This window comes from Carettochelys insculpta, chromosome 8 (assembly GCF_033958435.1).
Source record: "Carettochelys insculpta isolate YL-2023 chromosome 8, ASM3395843v1, whole genome shotgun sequence".
NCBI lineage: Eukaryota > Metazoa > Chordata > Testudines > Carettochelyidae > Carettochelys > Carettochelys insculpta.
Genome location: NC_134144.1, coordinates 20,731,721 through 20,757,220, shown reverse-complemented (window position 1 = coordinate 20,757,220; position 25,500 = coordinate 20,731,721). Strand labels below are relative to the sequence as shown.

At 46.9% G+C, this 25,500-nt stretch overlaps 1 protein-coding gene across 3 annotated transcripts in view; it reads right to left on the bottom strand.

Annotated features, from left to right (window-relative positions):
- NEMP2 (nuclear envelope integral membrane protein 2) overlaps positions 1 to 5,974 on the bottom strand; it is a 32,183-nt gene extending 26,209 nt beyond the window's left edge. For 2 of the 3 annotated variants that reach the window (XM_075000684.1, XM_075000687.1), the window contains exon 1: positions 5,702 to 5,974. In XM_075000684.1, coding sequence (XP_074856785.1) covers positions 5,702 to 5,783 — 82 coding nt within the window. In that variant the 5' untranslated portion in view covers positions 5,784 to 5,974. Of the gene's footprint in view, positions 1 to 4,298; positions 4,370 to 5,701 lie in introns of those variants that run through there. The other variant, XM_075000686.1, reaches the window with a different exon arrangement.
- Positions 5,975 to 25,500: the final 19,526 nt, after the last annotated feature.

The window sequence follows — 25,500 nt, the reverse complement described above, 5'->3', positions numbered from 1 at the left end:
CCTGCCAAATGCCATATGAGCCAGCGAGAGGTGACGTACCCAGGGAATACCATGGGAAAGTGGAAGGTGCAGCTGCTAATTGATAAAGTGTAGACCCTCCAGGAGTACCCCACACCCACCATGAAGTGCCAGGGACAACAATACCTGGGTTTAGTGGGGTATTTTCACTGGTTTATTCGTAACTTTTCCACCATAGCTGCCCCACTGATGGACTTGACTAAGAACCAACAACCTTGAAGATGGGAGTGGTCAGAGGAATGTGAGACAGCGTTTCGAGTACTACAAAACCACCTAACCCAGGAGCCCATCCTTGCCCAGCCAGACTTTGATAGTCCATTCATCCTACAAACAGATGCCTCCAAGGTGGGCCTGGGTGTGGTACTGTCCCAGGAGGTGGGCAGAGCAGAACACCCAATCCTCTACGTAAGCCACAAGCTGCTTCCCTGTGAGACCAGGAACTCCACAATTGAAAGGGAGGCATTGGCGGTAAAATGGGCCATTGAGGGCCTTTTACATTACCTACTGGGCAACATTTTACCCTTGTAACAGACCATGCAACAGTTAAATGGCTGCAAAAAATGTATGACTCAAACATGCGAATTACACACTGGTATTTGTCTGTGCAGCCATACACGTTTCAAGTGGCACACCAGCCAGGAAAGGTGTACATAAACGTTGATTTTTTTCCTGCCTCAACCCTGACAAGAGGGGGAGGAGCAACCCGGGGGCCCTCTCTGAAAGGGGAGGGTTTATGATGCGATGTACCAACCCAGCACTGAGCAGGGGGGTGGGGGCCAGGCCTATTGGGGGGAAAAGGCCCTGCCGGGCATGCTCCTGCTGCAGCTGAGGTATAAAAGCTGGGGAAGCTTAGGACTTGGGTCTGGCCAGCAGCGGGAAAGGAGCTCCTATTGGAGCAGCAGCAACCTCTGCTGCAGTGGCAGTCCACAGCAGGAGCGGCTGGGGGAAACACAGCCAGAGTTGGGATGGTGGACCACAGCAGGAACTGGGTAGGAAGTAGCCCAGGATGGGGAACTGGGAAGGTCTCTAGTGACCTCAGTGTGTTGCAGTGAGGATCCTCGCTGAGCTAGTGACTGGGGTCACCTACCCACCACCACCAAGGCCCCGGGCTGGAGCCTGGTGGAGTGAGAGGGCCCAAGCTCCCCTAGCCCCACCTCCCTGTGAGCCTGAAGCAAGGAGAACTTAGACCACAGAGGCCTGACTGGGCTGTGGGGCCTGTGACCTGGGACTAGGCTGCAGAGGCCTGAGTGGGCTGTGGAACTCTGAGGGTAACACAGGAGCACTTGGGTGTGAGGTGGGGCCAGGGACTGCGCCACACTTACTAACATCAAAACTAGATTCATGAATGGGCACCGCCACTGGCTAAAAGTGAACTGAACCCCATGGTAAGGAGGTTCCATTCTCTTAGCAGAACTACACTGAGCAAACTGTCGGCAGATAGTTTATTTTCCCTGCCAGACAGCCAGTCCCTAAGGCAGAGATATTTCTGCCAGCCTGGGCAAAAAGTATTTGAATTCCTTCCAGAATCAAAAGCAGAGGGTGTGGCCATGGTTAAGTGAGTATAGTAACTGTCTTTTCATATTAGAACTGCTTTCTCTGCGAGGTACGCCTGGAGGTCTAGTAGATGTTTTCTTACCAGTACCATCGTAAGCTCAATATGTATGTTCCTCTCAGAAGAAAATCAGAAGACCCAAGTATCAGAGAGGGAGCTCAGTTAGTCTGTATCTTCAAAAACTGTAAGAAGTCCTGTGGCACCTTATAGACTAACAGAGATTTTGGAGCTTAAGCTTTCGTGGGCAAAGACCTGCTTCGTCAGATGCACATTTGTTAGTCTATAAGGTACCACAGGACTTCCAGATGACCCAAGCCATCCTTTACTTCAAGTACACCCTGAACTCTGAGAGTGATGTCTGGATTAATGATAAACCAAGGAAGATCCTTTTGAACAAGTGATTTCACCATCAGGAGAAACAGAATTTAGGTAAGTTTCTGAGGTAAGAATATAGAGGGAAGGGAACTGTCCAAATATGTCAGAGTACAAGCTGCGGAAAGAATCAGGACCAGAATCCTAAAAGAGCAGACACCTTCAATGCATGAAACAAGCATTTTCATAGAATCCTCTTGTGCTACACATCAGTACTGCAACTTGAATCTCAACAGTCCCTCTGGCTTTCATTATTCTCCTTGATGAAAGATAAACTCTGCCTCAGTTTTCATGAGCCAGACTACAGATAAAACTGAAGTGATACATCTGATGAAGTGGGTCTTTCCCCATGAAAGCTTATGCTCCAAAGCTGTGTCTACACATGCACTTAATTTCAAAAATACAGGCCCTCTTCTGCGGCACCTCTGGCTCCATTCTTTCAAAAGAGCGCACGTAGTCATGTGGACTCTCCCTTTTAAAAGAACAGAGTGATCATTTGAAAGAGTGGATCAAACCTTAGATCCGTTTTTAGTGTGTAGTCGCATGCTTTCAAAAGGCTAGATTTCAACTGCTGTCATTTGATTTTTAGCCTTTTGAAAGAGAGCTCCCGTACAAACACAGCTCCACGTCGGTCTAGTCTGTAAGATGCCATAGAACTTCTTGTTGTTTTTAAAGTGATTCTATCACCTTAAAAATCAAACTTCTGTGTGAACTGCTTTTACATATTATTACAAAAAGGACCGTGGGTTATTATAACTGAAAAAGGTGGAGACAAATATTTTTCATTTTTTTTTTTAGTGTATTTACTTTGCACATTTGACAGTGCTTGATTTATAGAACATGGTTCTCCCTGTTCGGTTGATTAAGTCAGCTGCCCTTTTATATAAATGGATCTCTCACACAGCAGCAAGGAAGAGAAAATACTGTTATATATGGAAATGTGTGATTGTAATTAAAAAAAAAAAAATCAGACAGGGAACAGGTGTGGTACCGGCAACTGTTTGAACTTTTTTTTTTAATTGGCTACATTTCAAGCAGACAGTTTCCCCTGAAATCCTATCTCAGGCTCTTTGATTTGTTCACTACAGATCAATGTCTTATGTACAGCAATCTGAGTGTTCAGAAAGGAGGAGCTAGAAATGAGTCAAGTAAGGAAGTATTGCATTTTTCTGTGTCCTTTAAAGAGCGCCCATTTTACTGGAGCTGTTATATGAACAGTGGTCATGTACTGTATAACTCACATAAGCAGAATCAAATAAGATTCATAGGTTACCAGGCTGGAAGGCACCACTGTGATAATCTAATCTGACCTCCTGCACAACACAAGCTATGAAACTTCTCCAAAATCATTCTTATAGTAAAATCCCCAATCTTGACTTTAAAAATGTCAGTGATGGAGATTCCACCACAACACTTAGAAAACAGTTCCAATGGTTAAGACTTTTCACTGTCAAAAACGTCCACTTTACTTCTAGACTTGAGTTTGCCTATCTTCAATTCACAGTCATTGGATCACGTTATACCTTTCTGCTAGACTGAAGAGCCCATTCTTAAATATATTTCTTCACATCTAACTTGTATAACACTACTATTATCTCCTTAAATTCTAGGGGAGTCACGGCGAAGATGGCTGAGTAGGTAGGCTGTATATGACATTTCTTGGCTAGCATGGGAGGGCCCAAACAAGTAAATGCAACCATTTCAGGCCAAGAATGAAATATTATCTATTCAGATACTTTAATTATATCCTATATTATAGATATTCTAGTAGCATTTTCATTCAGAAAATGAATGGAATAGAAAAATATTGATGTTTGTCGGCTTCAGCCCTCTGGATCCTTCTGTGGGACAATGCCATTTTGGTTAATAGTGGAAATTTCAGAAATTCTAGGCTGTTCCTCTCTGCCAATACTGACTGGAGGCAATCTGCTTCCATGACCTCTGAAATGCTAGAAGAAGACTTCTCTTTGCAAAAAACACACGATTTGGGATATAGTCTGGATCTTCTGAAGACAAACAACTGGTCCTCCCAGCCACTACCTTGGCAGACAGCAACAAAGGGTCCTGTGGCACCTTACAGACTAACAGAAAAGTTTTGAGCATGAGCTTTTGTGAGCACAGACTCACTTCATCAGATCAGCAGCATCTGATGAAGTGAGTCTGTGCTCACGGAAGCTCATGCTCAAAACTTTTCTGTTAGTCTATAAGGTGCCACAGGATCCTTTGTTGCTGTTACAGATCCAGACTAACACAGCCACCCCTCCAATACTTGATACCTTGGCAGAGTTACTATAATAATTCCTAGAAGGATAACTTTACCTCCCATCTAGCCAACAGAAGAAGAAAAGCAGCAAACCTTAGAGTGGGGTTTCGTACAAAGATGGCAGAAAGACAGCACCGCACTGGACCCCAAGGCTTGAACTTTCGTTTTCTACTAATTATACTACAACGTGAACTTTGGATCCCTTCAATGGCTCCCTCCATCACTAGTAAAACCCACCTGCAAATAGCCACAAGGTCACATCTGGGCTACGTCTACATGTGAACGCTACATCGAAATAGCTTATTTCGATGAATAACGTCTACACGTCCTCCAGGGCTGGCAACGTCGACGTTCAACATCGACGTTGCGCAGCACCACATCAAAATAGGCGCTGCGAGGGAACGTCTACACGCCACAGTAGCACACATCGAAATAAGGGTGCCAGGCACAGCTGCAGACAGGGTCACAGGGCGGACTCAACGGCAAGATGCTCCCTTAAAGGGCCCCTCCCAGACACAGTTGCACTAAACAACACAACATCCACAGAGCCGACAACTGGTTGCAGACCCTGTGCCTGCAGCATGGGTCCCCAGCTGCAGCAGCAGCAGCCAGAAGCCCTGGGTGAACGGCTGCTGCACACGGTGACCATAGAGCCCCGCAGGGGCTGGAGAGAGAGCGTCTCTCAACCCCTCAGCTGATGGCCGCCATGGAGGACCCCGCAATGTCGATGTTGCGGGACACGCAACGACTACACAGTCCCTACTTCGACGTTCAGGGCGCTATTCCCATCCCCTCATGGGGTTAGCGGCTTCGATGTCTCGCCGCTTAATGTCGATGTTAACATCGAAATAGCGCCCAACACGTGTAGCCGTGACGGGCGCTATTTCGAAGTTAGTGCCGCTACTTCGAAGTAACGTGCACGTGTAGACACAGCTCTGATGTGCACAATGACCCCAAAGGCTCTCTGACAAGGGCCACGATCCCCAATGAAAGTCTGACTAAATCTGGGGTCACTCCCTGGAGTGGGACAGGAGATCGAGGCCACGCAGAACACCTGCAGCAGGGGGAGACGGGCAGCTCCCCCGGGGGGTCTCTAAGGAGCAAAGCCGCCGGCCGGCTGCCCAGCTGCGCGGGTCTTTGCCCCCGCAAGTATCGGTCGGTCGGGCTCTAAGGCGCCGCGGGACTTCTCGTTGGCTTAGCCCAGGCCACACGCACGGGCCCACAGAGGACGCCGCCGTCGTTCCCTTGTGTTTACGAACCGGCCATTCCCCCTCGGGCGCCGAGCGCCCGCTGCCCTGGCGGTGCCAGCCCTGGCGCGCGGGGCCCGATCCCGTCCACCTCCCGGGCCCTCGGCCGCTGCTCAGGGCACACACCGGCACGAAGCGGCCCAACGGGCGCCGCGGCTCCCGCGCTAGGCGGCCGAGCGAGTGTCGGGGCTCGGCGGCGCTGCAGGGGCCCCGCTCCCCCTCGCCGCGCACACGCCGCCCGGCCGTTACCTGCTCCCGCCGCCCCGGCCCCGGCCCCGGCCCCCAGCGAGAGGAGGACGAGGAGCCGCAGCGGGGAGCGCGCCGGCGGCATCGGCCCCGCCGCCGCCGTTCGAAGGGGCACGTGGGATGGCGGAGCCGGCAGCCGAGACGCCACGAGCCCGGGCCGATGGATAGGCCGGCGCCGCAGGGTCCGCCCGGCAGCGGGAGGCTGGGCCGAGGCGATCGGCTGGCCGGGTCTGGAGCCGCGGCCCCGCCTCTGGGGCAGGGCTCGTAAGGCCGCGGCGGTGCCTTTGAGAGCGACCTACCCCCCGGCCAAAGGCTGTTCCCAGAGGCGGCTGGGGCCGGGAAGCGCTTAAACCCTTGCGGCCTCGCGGGCGGCCTGGGCCGCCGGAGCAGGCTGAGGCGCGCTCGGCCGTGCGCGCCCCGGGCCTTGGCCGCGCGCCTGACCCGGAAAGCCGGGCCCGCTTGGCGGGGTCGCCATTTTGTGCGGGGTGTCCCTGGCGGGTTGTCGCGCGGCGGTCCTACGGCTGCGACCCCGAGACCGCTCCCGAGTGCGTGCGGCCCGGGAGCCACATCCCGACAGCCGGGAACTGGAAGGGTTTGGGTTTCAGTTCCTGGGCGGGGCCCGCTCCGGTTTGTGCGACGGGGTGTCCTGGGCTGCCCCAGCGCACAGCCCTCTGGCTCGGGTCTGGTTTTAAACCCTTTGGCTGCGTCTACACTAGCCCACTATGTCGAAGTAGCCTGTTTCTACGTGAGAACATCGAAATAGGGTACTTCAACACATACCGTCTACACGTCCTCCAGGGCTGGTGCCGTGGATGTTCAACGTCGAAGTAGCCTATTTGTACGTCAGAACATAAAAATAGGGTACTTGGACGCGTATCGTCAATACGTCCTCCAGGGCTGGTGCCATCCACATTCAGTGTCGAAGTAGTGACAGAGAACGTCAAAAGGAGCCGCCGCGGAAGGAAACGCGGAGCGTCCGCACACACAAGTGCTCCACATCAAAATAAGGGGCCAGCAAAGCCCCAAGCTGCTCCCTTAAAGGGCCCCTCCCAAACGCGCTTGCCCTGCACAGCACAAGATCCACAGAGCCGACAACTGGTTGCAGATCCTGTGCACGCACTATGGACCCCCCCCCGCTGCAGGAGCAGCAGCCAGAAGCCCTGGGCTAAGGGCTGCTGCATTCAGCAACCATAGAGCCCCGCAGCGGCTGGTCAGAGCATCTCTCAACCCCTCAGCTGATGGACACCATGGAGGACCCCGCTATTTCAACGTAGCGGGACGCGGATCGTCTACACATGCCCTACTTCGACGTTGAACATTAAAGTAGGGTGCTATTCCCATCTTTGGATGGGAATAGCGATTTCGACGTCTCACCGCCTAACGTCGATTTCAGCATCGAAATAGCACACAGTGCGTGTCGATGTGACGTGTGCTATTTTGACGTTGTGCTGGCTATTTCGAAGTAGCCGGCGAGTGTAGATGCACCCTTTGTGTTTAAAATCTAACCACGTGCTACTGCCTTTCCCCAGCCTGGGCTACCTTCAGAGCATTCAACTGGCCTGGTTCCATTGCTCAGGCTCTGAAATACCTTGTGCCCTGCATGCCAGTTAGGTTGGCCTAACTCCTGATGGTGTGTGCGGGACAGCTGGACCCCCAGCAGGGAGCAATTCAGTAAGCGCCTGAACTGCCCTGGGATGCCGGGGAAGTGCGCCTTTGGTTGCCTCAAGACACAGTTCAGGTGCCTGTGGACCTGCCTTGACGTTGGGGAGCGCAACATCCCCAAGCTTATGGGAGCTGCTTGTATTCTGCACAACATTGTGGAGTGGGAGGGGAAGATCTTCATCTAGGGGTGAGGGTCAGCCACTGGCCATGAGAGGTGAGCCTATAAGCAGCCAATCATAGCTGCCATCCACCAGGCCCATCAGGATGGGGTGCTGATCCAAGATGCCCTGAAGAAGAGCTTTTTCCCAAGGACCCCAGTAACACCTCCCCCCTGCAGAGGCCTCAGGCCCCTAGCCCATCCCCACCACAATCCCTCCCTTCACCCCTTCACTTCTCCCCAACCCCTGCACAAGAAATGCACATACTTCTGTGGTGAATGATAAATTGGTTTAATGTGCAAACTTCACAAAGTATGGGGGGCTCAGTTGGGAGATGGAGTGGGCTTGGGACAGCGGTGAGGACATCTCAACTGCGACATGCAGTAAGGCTTGGAATGGGGTGGGAGGCCTCAGAACATGGGATGGAGAGGAGCCTTGAGCCCAAGGGAAGCAAGACCCCAAGCAGTGTCAGCCTTGGGATCCCCTCCTGCTGCATGTTTGGGTCCACTGTCAGGGCTGGGCTGGGGCTAAGACCAGGGGTGGCATGGACGAGGAGGGACTGGGGGGGTTCTGGGTTGGCAGGGGGAAAGGAGGTGGAGGGGGCATGGCCATAGCCCAGGGAAGTAGGTGTGGGTCCAGGGTGCTTTGCAGGAGAGCAGGTGGGTGTAGGGCAGTAGAGGCAGCAGCAGGCAGCTGGGCCGCATGTCTTGCCAGACGCTGGTGACTGAATCACAGTGGGACATCAGCTGGTCCCACACACATGACTGCCATTCTACATCCTCCCAGGTGTGGTAGGCCAGGGTTGTCCTCATGCACCCTCCTGCTCTGGCTCCAGGGATGGCCTGGCCTTCAGTCTGTTGAAACAAAGTCTGGACACCATGTATGAAGCAAGCAGGAGGGTTTATTACACACAGCGCTGGTGGAGTGTCACTTTGTCCATCAGGATGCAGTGGACTACTGCCAGACTGTAGATTACAATTGATTATATAGATTATTGATGGTCGGGGGAAACTACATCGGTATCATCCACGCCTGAATTGGTTCTAGCAGCAAGACGAAATGAGCACAGTTGTGAGCCGATGCCCAGGTGCCAGCTAAAGGTCCAGTGGGGCAATGGGGGTGATGCCACACCAGCAGCTACGCTAAGCAGCCAGGGCAGGCTGGGTTTTTTGGTTTGTGTTTAGTTCGGGTACAGCAGCAAGAGGAAAATTACACTTAGAGAGGCTTTAACAGTTACTTTTTATTTATACAAAGATAGAAACAATTTAACTAAGACAAATGATCAAAGTACAAGTTAGTACTCACAGTTTTTAAAGGGGAAACAACACAATTTAATTTAGGAAAAGTTTTAGACAAACTAGCTAGCTTAAACTAATACAATTAATGTGTACACAAGAAAGGCAAGTTGCAGGTGTAATTTTCACCCCTACCTCTTGGACCTGGTGGAACCAGAGTCTTTCCCTCAATTCCTATAGGAAAGAAGTGTAATACAGGTGTAATTCTTACCCCTGCCTCTTAGATTCGGTGTGACCCAGAATCTTTTTCTCAATCCCTCGGGAAGAAGTAGATACGAACCAGGCGTCCCCAGTCTCGGGAGTTAATTCCAGACCTGGCCAGCAGGTGTAGGTGATTGAAACTCAAAGGGGGGGTGGTCTGCCAAGCCCCTTTATACTCCTTTTGTCATGTACGCTTCTTCCTGGTCTCAAGGGGCCAATTGGGAGGAATATGTTTGAACCCCAGGTTTCCCAGGGAAGGTGCAAGGCTCAATTCGCACCTGTGAATTGTGGACAATTGGGCACCTTTGAAGGTGATGGGCGGGGGTTCCCCGTTCTTCCTGGGGAAGTGATCAAGGTGTGTCAATTACTGAGATCAGCCAGAAGGGCGGCCATTAGCTAGCCCATTCACTGTCTGGTTTTTGTGTATAGTAGAGAGGCTGGGCGAGACAGCACACCTGCGTTCCCAGGACATCAAAGGCTACCTGTCTCCCCTGCTTGTTTCTCTCTCTGTCTCTCCCAGTGGGGGGGAGAGGAAGAAAAGGCCAAGTGGGGGGGTTCATGTCTGGCTACAACAGTAAACCAATAATGTGAAAAGGTTACAGAGTATCTCTACCCATAGCTTATAGAACATCTTATCTCCAGTACAGGTGGTTTCCTCTACATGTTAAACAAAGCAGATACATGGCAGGTTCATGTCAAGATAGGTTAGAGGATGTGATGCCTCCACATTGGTGCATGGCGTGGGGTGGTTATCTAGAAGATTTAAAGCACAAATCACTAAAAGTACTAAGAATTGTTTTCCACATGCAGGGCCTCTCTTTGGAATGTGGTTGCTGAGGCAGCTATTCCTCTCTTCAGGCTTCAAGGCCCTTCCTGCGTGAGCTGGGATGACCTTCTCTGGGTCCTCTGAGAGAGATGAGGGAAAAGGGGGCCCAGAGAGGTATTTTTCCATTCATGCTAGCTGGGTTTCTATATTATAGGCCTACTCAAGACTTTAAGAACTGAATAGGGGGTCTTTAGCACAAGCCATGGCCTGCCTGAGGGATTTTCACCCTACACAGTCGATGTTGGTCCTGCTGTATGGAACAAGAGGCGGGAGAGATGCTGAGTCATTCACGCTACACAGACACAGAGGTCATGCTCCCCACTGTGAGCAGCAACCAACATCCTCAGGCCAAGGGATGGGGTTGTCCCGGGAGCAAAGATATGTGGCGTGCACAGTGGGCCCTGTCACACAGGGACTCTGAGGTGCTTCCAGGACCATGCTAGCCACTGCTGCCCCTGCACCTCAGTCAATGGGCTAGAAGCTAAGGAGACTGTCTGGCCACAAAGGGGTCCCCACCTGGGTGTGGGTGAGCTGGGAGCAGCCTGGCCCTTCCCAGGGCCCACTCACACACCTGCAGCTCGCAGCGCAGCCTGCAGGAGTGGGTGCTGCTCCGCACCTGCAGGCATGCCCATGTGACATGCCATATTCCTTGGTGTGTCTGGGGTCATGTTGGTGCCTTTGGCTAGCCCACTTCCAGCTGTGGCAAGTGCTGCCCCCCCTTCACACACACGCATACCTGTAGTCTGACACTTACAAGGCCTGTGAGTAGAACGCCACCCATGCCCAGGGGCTGTCTGCTGGGTCTGGGCGGTGCACACTACCCCTGCATGTGGTTCAATGTGCTGGGACCACAGCGTGGGGTCCTGTGCAAGCCAGCCAAGTGACAGCCTGCCCATCGGTGCCTGCCTCCCATGCCCTGAGGTGTGTGACCAACAGGGCACTCACTGGAGGAACCCTCGCCAACCTTGGTTGCTGGGGTCTGGGTTCAGGGTGATGACCAGACTGCTCTTCTCTAAATGAGGCTGCTGCTGCTGCTGCTGCTGCTGCCCCTCTTGTGGCTGGTCATCCTCCTTGGGCTCCTGCTCAACCAGAGGGGTGTTGAGCCCTGAGTGATGTGCTCACCTCCTTCCAGGATGTAGTGCAGCTCTGTGTAGTAGGGACAGGTCAGGTGTTCTGCCCCCAAGTGTCCCAGGCCCACACACACATGTGTGGTGACTCCTTAACCTTGGCACAGAACTATTCAAGGGTGCAGTAGGGGTGGCCCCATTCTGCCATGGCCTCTGCCACCTGGCTATAACTATTGGTGTTCTGGTCCCTGTCCCTGGGGTCCTGCAGGGTTTCCTTCTCTTCCCACTAGTACAGCACAGCATGGATCTTGGCCCCCTCCAGGATGGGGCGCACCTCTTGGAACCCTGGGGAGGATCCTGGGACCCCTGGGTCTGCTTCCTTGAAGGCCCAGGTAGGTTGCAGGGTGTGTCATTCAGCCATTTCTGGTGGAGTGTGGCTGTGAGGTTGTTGGAGACAGCTACATGCTGTGCCACTGCTCCTGCACTCAGCTTCCTGCCACAAGGGTCCCTGGGCTCCCTGCGGCTCTAAGAAGGCCCGGAGGCAGGAACCATAGAGCAGTGATTGCTGTGGACAGGGTGTCCACCAGGGCACCTGCGTGGAACACAAGTGCATGGTGTCCTGGAGGTCTCTTCTGTCAACAGAAGGCCCTCTGGAACGTCGTCTGCAGCCTTTTGTCAACAGATCTCTCTCAACAGAGGTGTTCTCATGGCGAATGGGATACGGCTGTCAACAAAACTGCTCCGTTCTGTCCACTTACTATCAACAGAATGCGCTTTGTTATCTGGCCAGTCCATGGGTTTTATCGACAAAATGGCTGTTTTGTCGACAAAACCCTGAAGTCTAGACATAGCCTCAGATTGGGATACCAGACATAACTCAAGCACAGAGGATCTATTAATCTTTTTGGTCAAGTAACAGAGAGGTAGCCAAGTGAGTCTGTATCTTTGAGAACAACAAGAAGTCCTGTGGCACCTTATAGACTAACAGGTATTTTGGAGCATAAGCTTTTGTGGGCAAAGACCCACTTCGTCTTTTTGGTCAGTTGCTCTGCACACTCTCCCCTTTTCCCTCCAAATGCACAAAGCTTGGTCTAGATTCATGCAACTCATATGGAAAGTAACAGGCTTTCCTCATAAAAGGGCCCACTTGTATAAGCCACCATACTGAGCAGCACAGATTAATCAGGCCTTCTACTCCCCAAAACCAATCTCCTGAGTGAGATTTTGCAGATGCTATAGGGGTAGACAAAGAAACTTTTCTTTGCCTCCTTCACAATTACAGCATAAGATTTCTAAAAACCCCTAGCTACGGCTACACTAGACAGTTTTGTCAACAAAACCCTGGTTTTGTTGATGAAACTTGCAGAGCATCCACATTAAAAATGTGTTCTGTCAAAATACCGTTGACAGAACTCGGCATTTTAGTCAGCAACCTTCTGCCGCTTCTCCCATGAGGCCGAATGCCTTTCTCAAGAGAATGTGTCAATAAAAAAGGCATGTGAACACTCCGGGAAGCCCTCTGTCAACAGACAGGGCTTCTGGGTCCCTGGGTCTCTTGGTTGGCCGTTCTGTCAAGAGCATGCCTGGGCAGTCCAGCCACAATCTGTTGACAGAGCAGATTGACAAAGCTTTCATGTATGGCTGCAATCTGTCAATAGGAGCTTTGTCAGAAGATATTTTCTGACAGAAACGTCTGTCAACAAATTGCTGTAGTGTAGACATAGCCCTTTAGTCTGACTTATCGAAACCTTTGCTGAACCAGATGCAACCTGAATTCTGTACTTGACTACCACCATTGTGCTTGTCTTTTCTCTTGGCCCTCTTATTTTGCAGGTCATCTGCAAACCAGGGCAAGATGTGAGGATGTGGCTGGAGAATAAGAAAAGTGATTGAGCATTTGTTTATGTGTCTGTGAAATATTTTCTTAATTGATAAGCACAAGTATGTCAAATCTTTTTAGCATTGCTAATTTTATAGTCAATCTTTTATTAGTCCTTTAAATTCTGCCTTGTCAGATCCCTTTTGTCACTGCACAATTTATTGGATTATTTAGCACCTGATCCAATTTCCAAAGGAATCACTAGGGGAAGTCCATTGCATTCAATGAGAATAGGATCTGCCCCTTGTAAGGCTAACTCTTTTGCCTTCGTGGACAATATTATTTTTCAGCTTGGCTTTTTTGAACATGTACGATGCCTGCCCACTGCCTTGCACCTTGTCTAATCATTTACACCTGTGCCAAGTAGGCGGTTCAATACTGTCATTCTGATTTGGTACCCTTTAACACCCACTTTGCAGTCACTTAGCACAGATACAAATGTAGGTTATGCCTTGCAAGCTCCAAAGCAGTGATAAATATAACCCAAAATAGTTTACATCAGATACAATGTACAGTGTTTTTGATTTACTAAGCATGAAATTCGGACTCTAAAGAAAGGAGCCACCAACAGTTTTGTTTCTTGAACTATATTTATCTTATTTGGATACTTGTAAGATTGCCTTTACCAGCCTCTCTGTGTCATAACTGTAGTCAAGGCTGAAATGCTGGATATGTTAGTGATGTTTATTGACGTAACAGAACTATTTCCAACAAATATGTCACTTCTGAGTTATGTTCATTAACAACTGGTTTGTAAATAGTGACAGTTACTAAAGAACCCATTGTCAGGTTTGAGATATTCTTTGTCAACATATCTGAGGTTTTTTTGTTTTTCTTCATGAGAGGAGATCTCTGTTCAGTTTTCTGCCTTTGTATTTTCCTTCCTGGAGCTCTTTGAACTTCACTGCTAATTAACTTTCAATAACTGTCTTACGGTTACAGTCACTCAGTATGGATCAGAATTAAAAGGTAGCTTTAGGGGACCACGCTCTAAAAACAGAAACCTGTCCAAGGAGGACACCTTCAATCAAGCAAGCTATAGTATATATTAGACAGTGTTCTACCATGCTAAATATTCCTTGAGGTTACAGTGGTATCTGCTATAGTTAAGGATGCTGAATGTTATTATTTCCTATTTATAACTCTTATTTTCAGGATGCATGACTTTCATTGTAATGTTGCCCTATAATGGCTGCTGATATAGCAAACTAGCCACATTATTCTAAAAATATGTTTATTGTTCTAGCAAATTAGCCACACTCTACTGGCCAAATAGCCACATGTGGTTAGTGGCTAGAGTTTTGGACACCAGGGCCCTAAGCTAAAGCTTGCTGTTCAAGCTTAAAGGCAATTTATTATTTTTAAATATATTTCTTTTCAAATATGATATGAAAGAATGGTGGAAGTTATTGACTGGTTTCAGCCATACTTGCTGCAGAAGGAGCAGGATTAATATTTAGTTGAGAAGCAGCTAGAGAAAACATAAGTGCTGCAGAAAATGAGGATCCCACAGTAGTCCCTGATGGGAAACTTAAGTAAAAGACAGCAGGCACACATCCAGTCAAGTACAGATAGCATCGGTTTTAGCATCTGGTTCATCCTCTATGAGGGATGTGCAGCAGTTGGACAGTATGGGCTCATCTACACTAACCTCCTCTTTTGAAGGGGGTATGTAAAAGAGCCCAACTGGAGAACAGCAATGAGGTGCTGCACTGCATATGTGGCAAAAGCTGCACCTTATTAGGCTAATTCCTGCTTGCTAACTTCAAAGCGGCAGCAAGCAGTGTAGCCACGTGCGCTGCGAAGTACCCATGCAATTTCAAAGTGCCCTTACTGCCACAATGTTGTGGGACTAAGGGAACTTCGAAGTAGCGCAGGTACTTCAAAGTGCCTGCGGCGACACTCCTTGCCGCCGCTTTGAAGTTAGCAACTTCAAAGTTTGCGTGGTGGGAATTATGCTAATGAGGTGCTGCATATGCAGCACCACACCTCATTGCTATTCTCCATTCGGGCACATTTACATGCCCCCTTCGAAGGACAAGCCCTCAGAGGTTTTTTTTTTCCCCATCTGAAATGTCCATAACACTGTATTACGTCACCCAATTTTTGAGACCCCCTAAAATAAGATCATATCCTCTGCAATGATTGCAGGCAACTTTTTGCAAAGTAATACAATTTTTGGTATAACACTTGCCAAAGTCAGACTCAGGACTCACAAATTTGTCAGACCACTCTGTTTATTAGCAAAGCTGCTCTGCTAATGCACCCAGAAAATGTGAGTGCCATACAGGGCTCAAACCCCTTGATTTATACAGATGAAAGAAAGCAAAATTAACAAGATTACAAAAGGGGGCAGGACTCACATGATTCCCATGAGACTAGTCACATATCTTCATTTCCATATCAAGCCTCAGCAGTCTCCTGTCCATATCTCCCTGGTTATCTCAATTACTTTCTGTCTAACACCTAATGTTCCTTTTTCTGTTACCCCAGACACACCTGGCTCCACTCTGATCCATCCTGCATACCTACAAATAACATTAACATAACCTTCTCTCTTCTGTTCTTGAATTTATATTATTATTACAGTATAATTCATCTCTCTCTTACAATCTAATTCTCTCTACTTTCACACACTGAATTCCATTTCTCCCTCCCTCAAAGACCCCAGCCATTTTGCCAGCATATTGAACTTTGGTTAATATCCCTAAGGATATTCAGACTATGTATTATATGTATTTTAAGACTTTTTAAATGAAACTTGCTATTTTTGGATCATTTAAGCATTATATCCTGATGAAGAGAAACTTTTTCATTAATACATGTTTCAGATAGTTTCAATATAAACTTTTAAAATCTGAAATATTCTCTGGTGTGGGGCTGCTGAAGAGAACCTTTGCAGGATGGATTCAATAAGTCTGTTTCTTTCCCAACTACTGTAAAGCAGTGTTTTGTTAAAATGTATTTTGCACGCTATTGTGTAGTTTTTAAAAACTCCTAGATTATTCTAATCTCAACACAGTTGAAATCTCTATACAAAGTCCAGGTGATTACGGTTTTTTCTCTGGTCTTTCCCTCTTTTTTCCCCCACCTACACCTTTTTCCTTTTGACATAAACAAATGGTATAATTTGTGTGCATTTACAAAATGTTTTATCTTTTTGGCTGGAGGTTTGTTAGATCTACAGCAATTCTGTTATTCTCAGGGCTGGCAGGTGGGTGTTGGATTGTGTGTCATTTGTGGGAGGGGAACGTCAAAGGAAGTGGGATTGACTGTGAGAGGAGATTTGTAACCCAAGTACTTAATATTTGCCTTCCTAGAAAAGCAAGAGAAAATGGCAAAACAAGCAGCCTTTCTGCTTTTAGCTTGCTCCATGTAATCATAATAGCATAATACCTGCATGTACATTTCTGACTTTGCCTTAGTTTATTTGGAATTGAGAGCAACTTTATTTCCCTTTAAACAGCATCACGTGCTTTGGTGTATTCTGTTGAATGTTTGTTCTGACAATACAAATCATTCATGCTCCGTAAGTGCCTTGCAAATAATACAGTTTATAATCAGGTACACTATAGTGTCTTTTTAGATGTTAAAAATAGACAAAAAAGAGCCATTTCACACTATTTTGTTAATCTCTAACTGCCTTTTCAGAGTGCATTAGTTTGAAATATTTTTCAGGCAGAATATGGTGTTATTTTTTGTGGGAAAATGATCTACAAGAAAATAGATAGAGCTACTTATTGCTACAGTAGTTTTATGCTAATTTCTATGCTTTACTTGAAATGTATAGATAGTGGGCCAGATTTTGTACTGTTAGGAATGTCTGCTAGTTCTAAACTGTACGTACTTTAGATACCTTTCATAATGCATGCGGAAGTTCAGTTTGGAATTGAACAATAGAATTTTGAGATGCTAGTGCAGTTATTGAATAGGCAAATGGACCATATTATTTGCATTTCTTACTCCGTGTGTTTTTTTTCTCTTAACTCTGCATACTTAACCCGAGTGCCAAATACTTATGTTGAGGCCAACTGCACATTTAAAAATATGTCAAATTGTCTGGTTTCCAGTTATACTACTGGTATGGAATGGGGAATGTTTGATTGTCCTCTTATAGCATGTGTAAGGGGGACGCAATCTGAAGTTTCTTTAAGTAGGCTGGTATGGGTAATAGGTCCCCTTTTCTTTTTGCTTGGCTTCTAGTTTTTGCAGATCTCCCGGGACCTGATCCCACATTCATAGGACATCCATATTTAATTTTAACCTCAAATTTGGGTCAGACCCTTGACAATACTGGGAACATGAAGAGTTTGGTTCAGATGTCATTATATGTCTTTATGTAATATCATTGGATTTATTCCTGATTTAAACAGTAATGGGTAAGGTCAGAAATAGGCCAACATTCTTTAAAGCATCTAATTAGTAGTGGGCCCTTAAAATATATTTTGGCTTATCTTAGTATGTCAAATTTAGGGTTTGTTTGTTTGTTTGTTTGTTGTGTGTGACATGCAACCAATATTCTAAATCTTAGCTGGATTCCTACTACACATCAGATACAGAACTGAGGAACAAAATTCAGGCCCAGAACATTACTATTTACCATATGTATCTATCACTGATGAACAGATCATAGAATCATAGAACGCTAGGACTGGAAGGGACCTCGAGAGGCCATCGAGTCCAGCCCCCTGCCCCAATGGCAGGACCAAGTACTGTCTAAACCATCCCTGATAGACATCTATCTAACCTGTTCTTAAATATCTCCAGCAACGGAGATTCCACAACCTCCCTTGGCAATTTATTCCACTGTTTGACTGCCCTGACAGTTAGGAACTTTTTCCTAATGTCCAACCTAAACCTCCCTTGCTGCAGTTTAAGCCATTGCCTCTTGTTCTGTCCTCAGAGGCCAAGAAGAATAAGTTTTCTCCCTCCTCCTAATGACACCCTTTTAGATACCTGAACACTGCTATCATGTCTCCCCTCAATCTTCTCTTTTCCAAACTAAACAAGCCCAATTCTTTCAGCCTTTCCTCATAGGTCACATTCTCTGGACCTTTAATCATTCTTGTCGCTCTTTTCTGGACCCTCTTTAATTTCTCCACATCTTTCTTGAACTGCGGTGCCCAGAACTAGACACAATACTGCAGCTGAGGTCTAACCAGCGCAGAGTAGAGCGGAAGAATGATTTCTCGTGTCTTGTTCACAACACACCTGTTAATGCACCCCAGAATCATGCTTGCTTTTTTTGCAACAGCATCACGCTGTTGACTCATATTTAGCTTGTGGTCCACTATAACCCCTAGATCCCTTTCTGCTGTAGTCATTCCTAGATAGTCTCTCCCCATTCTGTATGCATGAAACTGATTGTTCCTTCCCAAGTGGAGCACTTTGCATTTGTCCTTATTAAACTTCATCCTGCTTACCTCAGACCACTTCTCCATCACTCACTCCTGTCCTCTGCACCCCACTTCCCTTCCCCATTCCTGTCCCATTCTTCCCCTCACACCTCCACCTCCCTCTCCCAATTACCAGGAGAGGAGCTGACTGCCAGCCTGGCTCCTTCCACCTCCTGCAGCTCCCAGTGCTGCAGCTCCTCCAGTCTTCATTCTGTCTAAGTCATTAAAGAAAAGCCCTAACTGAGAACCAGGTGAGTTTCTTAAGGTACCCATCCAAAGATAAGTGAGCCTGTTTCTTCTTCAAAGAATAATGATGCCACCTAAGGAGACAAGACAACCATGAAAGACCAGCAACCATTTTACATGAGAGTCCTCAGGACAGCTCCAGATCATTCAGACACAGTACCTCGGAAAGTCATTGATTGCCTCACAAAAAATCTTTTACAGTTTAGTATCCCCTTCCCATATATCCTTACACAAGGAGAAATGGTGGAAGTGCACTGACCTGTTGATTAACAGGCCAGCTACATTAATATAGGCCATTTAGAACTGTAAACACTTGGAAAAAAATCTGAAAATCCTTCAAAGTCTCTTTAAACAAGAGTGCACATAAGATAACTAATTCCTTCTTCTGCACTTTGAATGGATTGATTTACATATTGCCCAACCTAGCCACTTTATGTGAGATACTATGCAATCTTGGTGCAATACCTAGAAAAATTCATTCCCACCAATAAATCAAGGGAAAAGAAACAGTGCAAAACCAAAGAGCTACTGGATACAAGGAGATCAGAATATTCAGAAGAATATAGCTGAATAAAGGTTTTGTGCTGGCCCTGAAAACAACTAGGACTCCAAGGAATTTCCTCCAGAGAGGATTCCTGGACCCTCAAGATGGAGAACAAGGACAACTTGGAAACCTCAATTTCCCTGGAGGGACATTGTAGGAGAAGTGGTCCATCAAGCAAGGAGGGCTAAATATTTCAGTAACAGTTACAGAAGAGATGTTGAGACTGTAATGCTTTCTTAGCCTTTCAAATATGTTGCCATTTCTAATATAATTTCATAAGTTAAGTTAATAGCAGGGTATAAGTCAACGTGGCATTGGTCAGAAAGTGGCTATGCAACAGAGGCTATGATACTTCCAAGAACTAATGAAGCAGTCCTCACGTACTGCAACCACCAGAATGAATCTTTAGGATATTCTTGGAAAGTGATCCATTTGATCCAGTAACTATGGTCAGATTACATTGCGATGTTGTGGTAGATACGTAATAGGCTACATCTACACTAGAAGCATCTGTCTACAGAAGTTACCGTCGGAAGAGATGTTCTGACAAAACTTATGTTGACGGATTTTATCTAAACATAAAAGCAGATCAGTCTTTTGATCTCCCTGGAATGCATATGTGGCTTTTTTGTTGACAATTTCTGTGGACAAAATGCATTTTGTGTATAGATGCTCTGTGAGTTTTGTCGACAAAACCCCAGTTTTGTTGACAAAACTCTCCAGTGTAGACGTAGCCATAATGTGTATAGATTCATTTCATGTAAGTACTTCTCAAGCAGAGTGTAAGTTGTGAGATCTTTTCTCTTTGGACTTCATGAGTAGGGCTCCACCAAATTCATGGTCCCTGTTATAAGGTTTGGAAACTGCACCAAAAGTTCTCAAAAGCCATAAATGTGTTGGCAGATACCAATGTACTTTTTATCCAATCAAGACTCTGTGAACCCCACTAAGGGAACTGTAACTTCTGCCAGCTGAAAATCTTGCCCTGTATGTTAAAGATTCTAGGGACTTCTTATTTTTGCTTGGGTACTTTATTATTGATCCTTTCTGTTTTGTGCAGTCCTGCTTGATGTTTTACAATTTTAAAAATATTCTCATAGGAGTCATAGGGTTAAATTATATCTATGTCGGGCGTGAACACTCCTTGAGGTGGTAGGCCATGGCCTCTGTCCAATAGAGAGGCTATTAGATTTAGGCAAGCAGCAAAAATGCAAAGTGAGAAAATGTGAAAAATGCAGAGTGAGAAAATTCACCATTATAAGGGATGGTTCTTGCACTGATGAGATCTAGAAGGAGTTGTGCATCCTACAACTCCTCCAGGAGACTGTAACTTTCTGGTACATCTGACAAAGTAGGTCTTTGCCCACAAAAGCTTATGCTCCAATATATCAGTTATTTTATAAGGTGCCACAGGACTTCTCATTTTTGCAGATACAGACAAACACAGCTCCCCCTCTGATACATTTCTGGTACATTCTGGCTCTTAACATTTGTGGGAGCTTTTCTGAAAAAAATTTTTAAACTCGCATATGCATGTGACTTCATATTACGAATCCATCCCCAGTCTGTGCAGTGTTGCTGCCTAGCCCTTGACGGTTATCGTAAGACTTTGATAAAGTTTGTACTGATCTTCACTCAATCCTTTCCCATTTGTGCTAGTACAGTATGCCACTGTGGAACTCAAAAGTCATGCACGGTATGAAAAGATAGAATCTCTGCTTTTCTTGTTGTGACTGTGACTCATGCTTAGTTAACAAGTTTATCGCCATCCTATACCCCCTGAATAATAAGTGCACAAGAATCTCTGAAAGGTGCTGTTCACTTTCTTCAAGTGTTTTAAAATAACGGGCCTGTTGTCTTCTATGCTATCAAGCGGATTGTTTCTAAAGGTTTGTAGTTATGCTCAAATATCTCTTTCTGTAGCCAGACAGAGTCCCCCCTTTTCCTCTACTCCATCTTGTCTCTCCTAGGTTCTTCAGAGCACCACAGGGTTAAAAGAAACAGCTCAGCCTTGGAATGCCCAAGAGCGCAGATGTGCTTACCTCAGGCACAGTCTTTTGATGCTCCAGAGCGAAAGTGCAGCATAACGACCCTGAATGGGCTGAAACCAGACAACAAAAGACAAATGGGCTAACAGACAGCTGGGGCCTAGGGCTGCCCTTGGCTAGTACCATCAGTTGATCCGCCTACACAAATGTCCCAGACGAGGAAACCTCCGGCCCATAGAGAAAGAATACCCTAAATTATCTGCAGCTCACAGGTGCGAACCAGATCCTTGAACTCCCTGTGAGAACCAGCGTCACGAGATGATCTAATTGAATTGGCATCTTTTGAGATAAGGAAGAGCGTACGTGACCCAGTGGGTATAAAGTAGGGCCTGGCAGCCCCCTCTAACTGAGCTCCAATTACCTCTACCTGCCGGTCAGGAGGGTCTTTGCCTCCCGAGGTCCCAGGGGATGCCCTTTCCTTGTATTGCTTCTTCCCGAGGGATTGAGTGAAAACGCTGGTCACGCCATGTTGGGTAACGGAGGGGTGAGAATAACACCTGTTTAGTGTGTTGCTTTTGCTTTTTGTGCACATACAATAATAGATCTATGAATTGTTATGTGCTAGCTATTGGTCACTAAAGAAGGGAAGTACAAACCTTGTAACAAACCTTGTAATCTTGTAACCATAAGAGTTAAGTTTCTTAGTAAATAAATAAGTAACAGGTTAAGTTTTTTAACCTGACTCTTCCTGTTACTGTGCAAACCGAACACAAACAAAGAAGCCAGCTGCTTTTCAGCTGTATTAGCCTGGTCACTGGTGGGGCATACTGAGAGCTGAGCGCTGTGTCATGCTGCCTCCACGGAGCAGACTCTTGGGGCACCCGTCAGCCTCCCTGGCTGCCTGCTGCGAAGGGACTGTCTGTCCTAGCAGTTAAAGACTTGGATGAAGTGAGGGCACACGTGGTATCTCACCTGACCTTCGGCTAACACTTTCCTAGTGTATTCTCAGTGTTTTTGCTACTGCATTTTTCGATGACTAAATATACACATGGATGAGACCCTGAAAAACTAATATTATCAATGATATGTAGTGGCGGTATATATCTGTGAATAGCTTTTGTAACCTACCACAGAGGTAGCCGTGTTAGTCTGTATCTTTGAGAACAACAAGGAGTCCTGTGGTACTTTATAGACTAACATATTTTGGAGCATAAGCTTTCGTGGGCAAAGACCTGCTTCGTCAGGTGCAACAGCGTAACAGATGCATCTGAAGAAGCAGGTCTTTGCCCACAAAACTTATGCTCCAAAATATCTGTTAGTCTATAAGGTGCCACAGGGCTTCTTGTTGTTGTAACCTATTAAGCAATGGTGGCCAACCTGCAGCCCACTGGAGGCTCCACCAGTGGCCCATGGACCTTCTGTCTGTCCCTCTCCCCCATGTGCCTTTTGTGCACTAGGGCACTAGAGCTCTGCACTTACCTGCTCCTCACTCTCCCAGCAGTTTTGGTGCATGCAAATTACCTAATTTATATTCAGTCTCCTCTCCTTCCTATCCTCAGAGCTGGAACACCATGGGTGCATCTACACTAGCCCCCTCCTTTGAAGGATGCATGTTAAGCAGGCAGGTTGGAGGAGACTAATGAGGTGCTGCGATGCATATGCAGCACTTCATTAGCATAATGGCCATTGCAGGAACTGCGAAGCTGCTAACTTCAAAGCATTGACAAGCAGTGTAGCTGCAGGCACTTCAAAGTACGCACCAAACTTTGAAGTTCCCTTACTCCCAAAAAGTTTTGCCTTTTGTCTTGAGCATATCATACATATTATATGAAGTGGGAATTTTGAAAGTGCTCAGCACGCAGCTAACTCTGCTTATGTTGATGTCAATGTTTTTTGTTTTGTTTTGTTTTTTTTACTATATCTTAAACGAGAATAGAGTTAGGCCAATGCTGAATACTTTTGAAAACCTCACCCATACTGCCTATGGGCTAAATCTCTGAAGAGCAACCTACTAAAGTCAGCATTATAAGTAGCTGGGCTTCACTGTTCCTTAAAGGCACAATTACTGGACCTTTTGGCTTTAGGGGATCCAGCTTGCCAGATTTCATGTATACCTATTGCATATAAAATGCATGAGAGATAGATGGAGAATAGTAATGACTCTACAATTAAGGCTGTAACTCCATTCCCATTATAAGCTGGATTTTTAAATTCCATCTACATTTTCTGCTCAACTCCTCTATGTATTTTGGCTTGCGTTGATCGTAGCACTAAGACAAGGATTATCTGTGTTTGTGTTGTTTGTCATTGTCAAAAGTTTCATGTTAGTTGGATGATGAGTTTCTGACATATGGGACCTTGAACATTATGTCTTTTCATTTTTAGAAGAGGCTCCTTTAGTTTAAGTAAAATCTTAAAAGTGAGGGTGTGGCAACTTCACATTTATTTATTTTAATATGCCCCAAATTCTCATGCATGGGTTCATTTTTTCAAAGGTTAGGTGTCAATTCCAGGAGTGATTAGCCAAACAATCTACACTTTCCATAGTTTGTGATTCCTCTAAGGAAGATACCTTACAGCATTTTTAAGCTTTCAAAAGTAAATTTAGTGTAACCTGGGTCTGAATGAATGCTTCCCTGACAGCTAGCTGGAAGCAGGGAGAGATCTGGGTGTGTCTATAGAGTTTGCTCAGATTTGCTAGATACTCATCTGTAGAGGTGTCTGGCTCATTGTAATGAGTTTGGTTGGTTTTGGGTCACTAAAACAGGGTATGGCTCACCACCTTGGCACCTCCTGCTGGTCACATGAGAATTAGTTCTTCCAGCCTCTGAGGAACCCTCACCTGACCAGTGTCTCACCTGCTGTTACCTGTGTTTGTTCTTCCTCTAGTATCAGAATCTGGCCGCGTCTGCACATGCACGCTACTTCGAAGTAGTGACGCCAACTTCGAAATAGCGCCTGTCAGGGCTACACGTGTTGGGCTCTATTTTGAAGTTGAAATCGACGTTAGGCAGTGAGACGTCGAAGTCGCTAACCCCATGAGGGGATGGGAATAGCGCCCTACTTCGAAGTTGAACGTCGAAGTAGGGCATGTGTAGATGATCCGTGTCCCACAACATCGAAATAGCAGGGTCCGCCATGGCGGCCATCAGCTAAGGGGTTGAGAGACGCTCTCTCTCCAGCCCCTGCGGGGCTCTATGGTCACCATGTGCAGCAGCCCTTAGCCCAGGGCTTCTGGCTGCTGCTGCGGCAGCTGGGGATCCATGCTGCATGCACAGGGTCTGCAACCAGTTGTTGGCTCTGTGGATGTTGTGTTGTTTAGTGCAACTGTGTCTGGGAGGGGCCCTTTAGGGAGCAGCTTGCTGTTGAGTCCGCCCTGTGACCCTGTCTGCAGCTGTTCCTGGCACCGTTATTTCAATGTGTGCTACTTTGGTGTGTAGACGTTCCCTCGCAGCGCCTATTTCGATGTGGTGCTGCCCAACGTTGAAGTTGAACGTCGACGTTGCCAGCCCTGGAGGACGTGTAGACGTTATTCATCGAAATAGCTTATTTTGATGTCGCTACATGTAGCGTGCACGTGTAGACGTAGCCTCTGTGTCCCTCCCAGACTGTGGAGCTCTGTCCTCAGGCTACTGTCTTGGCCCAGTGCTCCATGCTCTGGGGTCCTCTCAGCAAACCCCAAGCCCTCTATGCCCACTTTGCCTCAATGACCCACTACCAGCCATCATCTTTCCCCCTCAAGAGCAAACTGCAGCCTGAAATGGTCACTCATCACTGGAGGACCTGCTGCCTTTGCCTGCTTTACTACAGCCCTAATACCTCCACAGCCACCTATCACTAGGCCCCAGCCTGGCCTTACTCAGGCCAGAGCTCATGCCTTTCCCCAGGACTTCTTGGTCTGTGCTACCACACTTTAGCAGGCAGCTAAGTCCCTCTACCTCCAAGCCAGCCGTCTCCTTTATACAGGCCTCCAAGGCTCTGATTGGCTGCCACAGGCATTACCCTGATTGGCTCCTGGAACAGCCCTCACCCAGGGCTGCTTTTAACCCTTTCTGCACCAGTGTGGGGCAACCTCCGTGTCACAGTCACAAATAATATTATTGCTACATGCAAAAATTGTAAAATATGGTAACCAATGCTTGCAATTATAGTAGGAATATGGAAAAGACAGATATCAGAGAGGTTGCTGGGTTAGTCTGTAGCTTCGACAACAACAAGAAGTCTTGTGGCACCTTATAGACTAACAGATATTTTGGAGCGTAAACTTTCGTGGGCAAAGACCTTCTTCTTTAACACATCTACTAATATAATATATGCCATCATCTGCCAGCAATGCCCCACTGCAATTTACATTGGCCAAACTGGACAGTCTCTCCATAAAAGAATAAATGGACATAAATCAGACATCAGGAACGGTAATGTACAGCAGCCTGTGGGAGAACACTTCAATCTCCCTGGACACTCAGCGGCAGATTTAAGGGTGACAGTCGTGAAACAAAAAAATTTCAAAAAATCAAATGGAGAGAGAAGTCTCTGAGCT